This window comes from Myxocyprinus asiaticus, chromosome 14 (genome assembly GCF_019703515.2).
Source record: "Myxocyprinus asiaticus isolate MX2 ecotype Aquarium Trade chromosome 14, UBuf_Myxa_2, whole genome shotgun sequence".
NCBI lineage: Eukaryota > Metazoa > Chordata > Actinopteri > Cypriniformes > Catostomidae > Myxocyprinus > Myxocyprinus asiaticus.
In genome coordinates, this window is record NC_059357.1 from 8,249,020 (window position 1) to 8,259,090 (window position 10,071).

General features: G+C 39.4%; 1 protein-coding gene across 1 annotated transcript; it reads right to left on the reverse strand.

Moving 5' to 3' along the window:
- Positions 1-5,878: 5,878 nt before the first annotated feature.
- Positions 5,879-8,968, reverse strand: mpst (mercaptopyruvate sulfurtransferase). The gene is made up of 2 exons (XM_051717740.1): positions 8,153-8,968; positions 5,879-6,531 (listed from the first exon to the last, which is right to left on the reverse strand). Exons 1-2 carry the CDS (start codon positions 8,739-8,741, stop codon positions 6,230-6,232), a joined length of 891 nt encoding a protein of 296 aa, XP_051573700.1. The 5' UTR covers positions 8,742-8,968; the 3' UTR covers positions 5,879-6,229.
- Between the last annotated feature and the right edge of the window lie 1,103 nt (positions 8,969-10,071).

Below are 10,071 nucleotides of genomic sequence, written 5' to 3' on the forward strand. Positions count from 1 at the left end.
TCCATCGTGTTCGGCCATTTAAAGTGTGGCAGAGGAAAACACGTTCAATGGCAGATAAAGATGGGTCATTTTCAAAAAATCTTTACATTCCGACTTACAAAATATTGACATTTTAAACTCAGTTCAGATCAGTTTTCGCCCATAAATGTTGAGTATTTTATTATTTAAAGGTGCACTCAGCAGTGTTGGGTGTAATGCATTACTAAGTAAATTACTGTAATTAAATTATTTTTAATTGAAAAAAAGTAAGGGATTAATTTACATTTTTCTGTAATTTAATTACAGTTACTTCTAATGTAATTGTGTTAAATACTTTATAGACTATAGACAGGGTTGGGAGGGTTACTTTTGAAATGTATTCCACTACAGATTACAGAATACTTGCTGTAAAATGTCATTTGTAACGTATTTCGTTAGATTACTCAAGGTCAGTAACGTATTCTAAATACTTTGGATTACTTCTTCAGCGCTGGTAGATTTTTTCACTTCTTTTGACTCTGTCAGTATAGTAAGACAAAATACACATGTTAAAAATACATTCTCTGAAAAACCTAAATATCTTATGCAGTGTTGTTTCTAAAACAAGATAAATCAAATTGATCTTGTTTTAAGGATTTTTAGATATTTTTACAGGAAAACAATACAAAAATTTACATTTACATTTATTCATTTGGCAGACGCTTTTATCCAAAGCGACTTACAAAAGAGGAAATCACAAAGTTTCAATAGCATCAGAATAGTATTCAAAACAGAATAAAGTGCAACAGGAATTTTTTTTTTTTTTTTTAATGACTGGTTAAGTGCTCATGGAAAAGATGTGTTTTTAGTCATTTTTTGAAGACAGAGAGTGAGTCAGCTTCACGGATGGAGTTGGGAAGATCGTTCCACCAATGTGGTATGATGAAGCTGAAAGTCTGGGAAAGTGTTTTGGTGCCTCTCTGTGTTGGTACAACAAGGCGACATTCCTTAGCCAACCGCAGGCTTCTAGTGGGCGCGTAGCTCTGCATAAATGATTTTAGGTGTGCTGGAGCAGATCCAGTGACTGTTCTGTATGCCAGCATCAGAGCCTTGAATTTGATACGTGCATCAACCGGCAGGCAGTGGAGAGAGACAAGGAGTGGTGTAACATGCTCTCTTTGGTTCATTAAAGACCAGACGTGCTGCTGCATTCTGGATCTTTTGCAAGGGTCTAATTGCACATGCAGGGAGGCCTGCAATGAGAGTGTTACAGTAGTCCAGTCTAGTTATGACAAGTGACTGGACAAGCAGTTGTGTGGGATGTTCAGAGAGGAAGGGTCTTATCTTCCTGATATTGTAGAGTGTAAATCTACATGATCTTGCGGTCTTTGAGATGTGGTCTGTGAAATTTAGTCTGTTGTCGATGGTTACCCCTAGATTTCTGACCGATTTGGAAGGCGTTACTGTAGTTGCACCCAGCTGCATGGTGATGTTGAGTTCAACAGCAGCGTTGGCTGGAAAGACAAGGAGTTCAGTCTTGGCTGAGTTGAGTTGCAGGTGGTGCTCCTTCATTCAGGCTGAGATGTCTGCCAGGCATGCAGAAATTTGAGCAATCACTGTGGTGTCGTTGGGCTAGAAAGACAAGTAGAGTTGCGTGTCATCAGCGTAGCAGTGGTAAGAGAAACCATGTGCCTGAATGATGGGTCCCAGTGACGTTGTGTATATAGAGAAGAGAAGTGGCCCAAGCACTGATCCCTGAGGTACCCCAGTAATTAGCTGATGTGGCTTGGATACCTCACCTCTCCAGGCTACCTTGAAGGACCTACCTGAGAGATAGGAGTTAAACCAGTCAAGCACAGTTCCTGTGATACCCAGCGAGGAGAGGGTAGAGAGTAAGATCTGATGGTTGACTGTGTCAAAGGCTGCAGAAAGGTCCAGCAGAATCAGGATGGATGATCTGGATTCAGCTTTCGCCTGTCTCAGCGTCTCAGTGACAGAGAGCAGTGCAGTCTCGGTGGAGTGTCCAATTTTGAAGCCTGACTGATTGTCATCCAGCAGCTTGTTCTGTGAGAGACAGGCAGAGATTTGATTGAAAACTGCCCTTTCAAGTGTTTTTTTCCATGAATGGGATGAGAGAGACTGGTCTGTAGTGTTCTACTTGTGTGGGGGTCACTCAAGCCTGCTTAAATGTAGTGGGAAATGTGCCTGTAAGTAGAGATGTGTTAATTATGTGTGTGAGTGCAGGTAGGATGGACAGAGAGATGGCCTGGAGAAGGTGAGAAGGAATGGGGTCAAGGGAACAGGTGGTGGGGTGGTTGGAGAGGAGGAGTTTAGAGACCTCAGTGTCAGTCAGAGGAGAGAACATAGAGACAGAAGAGTTGCATACAGGAGACAGGTGTTTGACAGGGTGTGGCGCTGAGAATATATTGCTGATGGTTGTAACCTTATTAGTAAAAAATGTGGCGAAGACATCTGCTGTCAGTGATGTGTCAGGTGGTGGAGGGGGAGGGCAGAGAAGTGTGTTGAATGTTCTAAACAAGCTGCGAGTGTCTGTGGTGCTGTTGATCTTGTTCTGGTAATAGGAGGTTTTTGCAGATTTAACGTTATCTGAAAAAGTTGCAAGCAGAGACTGATATTTACCTAGATCTGATTTCCGCCATCTCCTCTCAGATGCCCTGAGGTCAGTCCGATGTTCATGAAGGACATCAGACAGCCAGGGGCTGGGTGGTGTAGCACTTGTTGGTCTAGAGGAGATAGGACAGATGTTGTCTAGACAGGTTGTTAAAGTAGAGCTTAGTGTGTCTGTGGCAGTGTTTACATTAAGTGTGGTAAATACATTTAGTGTGGGTAGAAAAGGTAGAGACAGCAGTGGAAAGGCGTGAGGGTGAAAGAGAACGGAGGTTACAGCGAAAGGAAACCAAAAGTGGAGACTGTTTTAATGTAGATGGGAGGGTCATGTTGAATTGAACAAAGTAGTGATCAGAGACATGTAAAGGAGTAACAAGAATATTTGAGTTGGTACAGTTACGTGTAAAAATAAGGTCCAGCTGGTTGCCCGATCTGTGAGTTGCTATGGTGTGTAGTCTTTCCAAGTCAAATGAGGCCAGGAGAGTATTCAGTTCAGTTGCCTGGGGTTTGTCTTGGTGTATGTTGAAATCTCCAAGAACCACAAGTGGCCTACCATCCTCCAGCAAGGAGGACAGCAGGACATCCAACTCTTCAAGAAAGTTTGTCAGCTGACCTGGAGGGTGATAGATGACAACAACATGTATTTTTGTGGGTTGCATTGTAGTAATAGCATGGAATTCAAAACTGGTATTGTTACATAGTGAAGAGTGTGGTGAAAAAGTCCAGTTGTTATGAATGAGCAAACCTGTTCCCCCACCCCTACCTGTGTGTCGAGGGGTGTGAGAGAAGGAGAAGTTGTTGGAGAGAGCAGCAGGTGTTTCTGTCAGTGCCAGGATGCTGAGGGTGGACTGTGTGGCAAAGGCTGGAATGAAGTCAGCTTTGTTCACAGCTGACTGGCAGTTCCAGAGTCCCACTGAGAAAGAGAGCGGAGCAGGTGCTGAATTGCAAAGTGGCCGTAGGTTGATATTCTTATCAAGAATAAGATTTTGGCCCTAATATCAAAGGTCTTACTAGAAAAAAACAAAAACAAATTATGATCCAATGTGAATTTTCTTGATCAAAAAATATGATTGTGCCTGGTAACGTGCATGTAAAATGGCTAGAAATGGCATTTTAGCTTAGCATAAAGCTGACAATTTACACAAGGTTAATTTCTATTTCTTTTGCACCAAACTTCAAACTTACTTCTCTGTCTGCTCGTATGAATGTAACACATTATAAGAAAGTGTTTCACCGCTGTTCAAATGCACTTTGGATTGCATCATTCATATGTTTTCCATCTGAAAGGACTAAATATTAAATGAAACAAATGACAATAAAATGCAAAGTAATCTCTTCAGTAATCAAAATACTTTTTGATATGTGTACCAATGATTTAAATTGTAACTGTAGTGGAATACAGTTTCTTATATTTTTTATTTTAAATACGTATTCCTGTTACATGTATTCTGTTACTCCCCAACCCTGACTATAGAACAATTCTCTATAAAACAATAGTGAATTTAAAATCAAAATTTAACATCTAATGTTAAAATATGTTTTCTGGGGGGCCTGGGTAGCTCAGCGAGTATGGACACTGACTACCACCCCTGGAGTCGCCAGTTCGAATACAGGCTTAGTGACTCCAGCCTGGTCACTTTTGTCTTTGTGTCATCTTGGACTTACACTGACACCTAGTGGCTTGGATTCAGCATCATTTAAAATCAATAGTTTTCAGTTTCAGATGCCATTGTAGAAATTTAGTACACAGTCAGCCATGATTACTTTAATCAAAAAGTGTCAAATAACAGGAGGGTTACTGAGATTAAGTGAGTTGTTTTCGACTGGTCATGTGACTCTAACATGGCAGCCTCCATGTGCAGACCCTCTCCATGTAGAATAAAACAGCTTTTATAAGGTTACTGATATGACTGGAGTCTTCATTTTAATGTGAGTGGTCATGATTTCCTACAAATATTGCAAAATTACTATTCATGTCTGTAGGAGTTCCAACTTTTTTATGAGGAAAACAATTACTGAGTACACCTTTAACTTTGTTGGACGAAGCAAGCAATGGTTGTAAAACCAGTGACACATTCTCTTAAAATTTTAATTTTCTAAAGTACACAAGTGATCAGACTAAAATCAATTAATCATACCACAGAATATTTTTTTTTCAATACAAATCTTTAACATGAACATTAAACAATGTAACGACAATGACACATTTAAATGAACCATGTGACAAAATTACAGTTAAGACAGTTAACTTTTTTCAGCATGGCGGGAAAATCACTATAAGCACATTTGAGGAGCCTCTTCAGAGATTCTATTATTAAAACATCCATTACGAGAGAGAGCAACGGTCAACTACAGCGTTACGACAGTAAGTCACCGTTTGCGGATACCACACAAACAAATGGGGAGAGCCGTAAACTGACAGCTACAGGTCGCAAAATTGCCCGTGGCTTCTCTTACAAAACAGCAATTTTATCGTAGTAAACTCCACAAGGCTTTGTGTGTGTAAAACTGTTGAAGATTGGCGTACAGGTGGTAAATTCATTAAGTGATGAGCTGTTTCCTCACAAAAGCTGTTTATTCAGCATACTGAAGCATCTCCTCCATAGACATCCATTAGAAAAACGGCCTTTTGTCTCACCAGTGTACTGCCCACAGAATGACTATGGGACCGCAGCGTTATGCTGTTCTATGTAGAAAGATTCTGACCTCTTCTTCCTCTGACCTTGGAAGTTCTTTTCCACACAAAGTTTTTAACATTGATAACAGCAATGACATGACATGTCATCAAGGGACAAACATTCTTTTTTAATTATTTAAATGATTAAGTACTTATTTTGCTTTGCATTTTTGCACACTTTGGTCTTGCACTAATGCATGACCTGAGAAAGTTAAATGAGTACAAAATAAACACCTAAATAACTGAAAATGTCACAGAAGTGGTGTACCAGATGAAGTGTTTTTGAGGGCAATTGCCTGAAATTGAAAAAAAAAAAAAAGGTTAAAAGTTTATAGAATGATACCTTTTAAATGGAGTTTCTTGACTATTTCATGACTGAAAAGTCAAGTGACATGTTTGTCATCATATTCTGATAATGACCCAGGTTGTGATTAATATTTGTCGTTAATAATTATAAATATCTGTACATTCTATAAGATGGCAGTGAGAACAGTATTCCCAATGAATAAGTTGAGACAAATGCTTTTTCATGTGGGATGTGTTGGGAAATTTGTATATTTAAAGAACATTGCATTCAGAAATATACAGTAGAAAATTAAGTGTCGAATTCAGAACTTTGCATGCTAATCCTTTATTAGTTAAGATGAATACAGTGACAGATCAAATGCTTAATTTGTCAAAGTTGGGTAGTTTATACATTTCTCCTACATGGGTATGTATGCAATATCAAATTAATATTGTGTCTATTACATTCATATAAAAATATCAAATAAACTGCATATTGATTCTCATTGTATGTGGTTTTAATTGCATTTTAGAAGCTTCATGAAAATATTTAAAATGGCTGAGTTTGGAATGGCATACTACCATACTACTCTTTATGGCAGAAATGGTACGAATAGTATGTTAGTATGCCATTCTGAACTCACCCACTATCTCTAGGGAACATGCAGGGCTATTGGCAGCTCATGGCTGTTTTCCTTTTCCCTCAGAAATTACATGTTCTGGTGCAGCCTTGGTGAACCACTCAGCCCACGCCCCATCGTACAAACACACGCCCGGGTGGCCGCACAGATGAGCAGCGAGGGCGATGTGACAGGCGGTCACACCTGAGCCACAGGTAACCCAGAATGGCTTCTGCAGGTCAACCCCAGCCTGTTGGAAGAGCTTGGTGAGTTCCTCTACAGGAAGTTCCAGACCTGATGTTGAGTCCATGAAGCTGGTAAAGGGCATGTTAACAGAGCCAGGGATATGACCAGGCTCTGTGTCTGGGATAAAAAGAAAGGGAGATAAAAGACCTGAAGGGTTAGTTCACCCAAATATTTAAATTCTCTCATAATTTACCCACCCTCATGCCATCCCAGATATGTATGACTTTCTTTCTTCTGCTGAACACAAACGGAAATGTTTAGAAGAATACAGTATCTCAGCTCTGTAGGTCCATAAAATGTAAGTGAATGGTGGCCAGAACTGTGAAGGTCCAGAAAGCACGTAAAGGCAGCATAAAAGTAATCCATATGACTCCAGTGGTTAAATCCATATCTTCAGAAGCGATGTGATAGTTGTAGATGAGAAACAGATCAATATTTAAGTCCTTTTTACTATCAATCTCCACTTTCACATTCTTCTTTTGTTTTTGGCAATTTGCATTCTTTGTGCATATCGCCCTCTACTGGGCAGGCAGGAGAATTTATAGTAAAAAAGGACTTAAGGCCGAAACATACTCTACGCAAGTACGTTAATGTTGATGCGATCACTTGGCCAATGCATTGTCAATAAGCATTCTGGCTGAACATGCGTTCTTGCTTTACAATGGTGGGAATAAACCTCAGTGCTCAAGGGGGCTATACAGTTACCTTCAAACATCTGTGCCATTAAACTGGATGTGTAGTTATGCAGGTAAGTTGCTATAAATATTTTGACTTTAACTTACTTGCTCAGCATTATTCTCTACAAACTGTTGCTCAGTCATGACAGTAGTTGAGCTTAAAGAGAAAACTCAACATAGAAGTGGACAATCTTGCTATAGCGCCCCTTGCGGCAACATTCAGAATGCAATGCGTACTTGCGTTGAGTTATGAATTGTGCTTTGACACATTTCAGAATGCAACGACATGTGAAATCGAGCTTGCGTTGCATGATGCATCTGCGTTCACGTACTTGCATAGAGTATGTTTTGGCTCTTAAATATTGATCTGTTTCTCACCAACACCTATCATATCGCTTCTGACGATATGGATTTAACCACTGGAGTCTTATGGATTACTTTTATGCTGTCTTTATGTGCTTTTTGGAGTTTCAAATTTTTGGTGCATTCACTTGCATTGTGAGGAACTACAGAGCTGAGATATTTTTCTAAAAATCTCCATTTGTGTTCAGCAAAAGAAAGAAAGTCATACACATCAGGGTGAGTAAAAGATCATTTTTGGGTGATCTATGCCTTTAAATAGTTCTGCGGTATGCTTTTTATGAACTATCAGGTCATAAAATATAGGTGCATAATAATCATAAATTGTGATAATACATTTGTACAAATTTCATAATTTGTAAAATAATAATAATTACAAATACAAGAATTAGAAACTTTTTGTTTAAAATGGTTTAAGATTAAGTATAGCATGTCACACTGCAGAAATCAGCTACTACTACTTGAAATGTCAAGTAAACTACCCATTGTGCTGTATTACTGCAAAGAATAAAAAAGGCTATCACTAGTTCAACTAGAAAAAGATGAGTATGCACTGTTTGTTAACAGTGCAAAGTCCTTGCAAAAGAGGAAAAAGGGGTAAAGTGCATGTTTTCCCAGACTAAAGAAACAACTTTATTAAGAATTAAATATCTTGATGGCCATTTTTGCTGCAAGTATGGAAAATATCAATCCATACTTACTTGCCCTTGGCTCAGGTTCAACTCCACGAAATCTCCCATTAGCTCTAGCGTCAACAACTTGACATTTCTGGGTTTTTATGTTGTTCAGAACGTCCTCGTAAGTTTTGACCCATGACCCGTTTAAGCACGCCTTGAACTCGGTGCGCTCTGGTTTAGTGTACTGCTCGGTAACGGGATGACCATCCCGCAGCCAGTTCTTGAACCCTCCGTCCAGAACTGACACCGAATTGTGTCCAAAGACCCTAAACATCCACCATACCCGTGGTGCAGAAAACGAGCCAAAATCGCTGGCATCGTAAACGACCACATGCGTGTTGTTCCCTATGCCCAAATTACCGACGTAGTCTGCAAACTCGCCCTCGGTGGGCATCATGTGATCAAACTCGGAGCTTTTGTCACAGCACCCGTCGATGTCGAAAAACGAGGCTCCGGGGATGTGGGTTTGTTGAAACTCGGCCCTTGCATTACGTTTCATTTTAGGTAAATACCAAGACGTGTCTAATATTCGCAAATTTGGTCCCACTCGGTTGTTTCTGACGGCGTCTGCGAGCCATCGCGCTGCTACGAGAGCTCGTGCCTGGGCAGCCATGGCACTTACCCGCTCCCCTCCGGTACAACCGGGTTACAGCAGTTCAGGTTGCAAAAAGAGTTAAATAAACCAGCCTTCTGTCCAGATAGATCCCGCTAGTGTGGTATTTCGCGATTCAAAAAATGAAACCACAAACGTTTGTTTTTAGCAATTGAAATTAACATTTATGCTCTTCGATATAAATAGTGTGAATAACTTGTAAATGTCATGATTATTATATATCGTGAAGTTCATCTACGCTTCCGCATGGGGGTATAGCTCAGTGGTAGAGCATTTGAGTGCAGCTAAAGCGGTCAATAACGTTTTCTGTGTCAGGTAATAGCCAATATGGCATAATGTCAACAAACCCTTAATCTCTAAAATGACAATTCAAACAACTTTACAGCTCAACTAATACATGAGTTTTAACAGAAGAATTAATGCAAGTGCTTTTATAAAATTATAAGCTTAACTTTTCTGCCTTTAAACCCTCCAAAAATTGGCCCCCATTCACTTCCATCATAAGTGCCTCACTGGAACCCAGATGAGTCAAAATTATATTTTGTGCTAATCAACATTATGCCATAAATGCTGTCGATTGACCTTAACTTGTATTGAACTGGAATGTTCCTTTAAGCGTGAACTTGAAAATATTAAGAAGAATCAAAAACACAGGACGAGATGTTAGAACTGTCCCGTGTGCCAGTAGGTGGTGAGCACTTTTCTGAGATTTGCCTTGCTGTTGGGAGTGGTAGACGATCAACTGGTGGGGATTCTCCGAGTTGTGTGGGAGGTAAATCTTGGCCAGGGTACCATTTCGGGTCAATTAAATTCTACAATGAAACATGTAAAAATTAATGCTCTTGTCTGGCTGATAAATAAATACAATTTATGATTGTTTGTTATCTTTTGTTGAAAACCTTGTCATATTTATTTGCTATTTTGAGTAAATTGCACTGGTAAATAAAATAAGTAAATTGTACTTAACTTTTTTAAGGTTGGTGTTCCCAGCATGCACTGGGCTTGCATAATGAATAAGTTTGCCTGATTTCACTTTTTGCAAGTTTATTTACACCATTTTTATTGTAAATTTTGTTGTTTGGTAAATTCCTTTTTTTTTTTTTTTGTCTGAAATTCATTTTCTACTTAAATTTGCCTGTTCATGATCAACTTGATCATGTTTTGTGCACCAAGTGTTGAGTAACTCTTGTTTCTATCACCAGTTTTGCAAGAGAATGTTGTCTCATAGACCACATAGCATGCATTAAGATTCTCTGTGGGAGAGTTCTTTGTGTCATATTATACATGATTAAACATGTGTTTGAAGGGGAAGTTAATAATGTGACCAAGC

Coding starts and splice junctions, on each gene's coding strand:
- mpst (XM_051717740.1), bottom strand. CDS start 8,741: ATGGCTGCCCAGGCACGAGCTCTCGTAGCAGCGCGATGGCTCGCAGAC. Junction 6,532..8,152: donor TGAACCTGAGCCAAGGGCAA/GTAAGTATGGAT, acceptor TTTTTATCCCAG/ACACAGAGCCTGGTCATATC.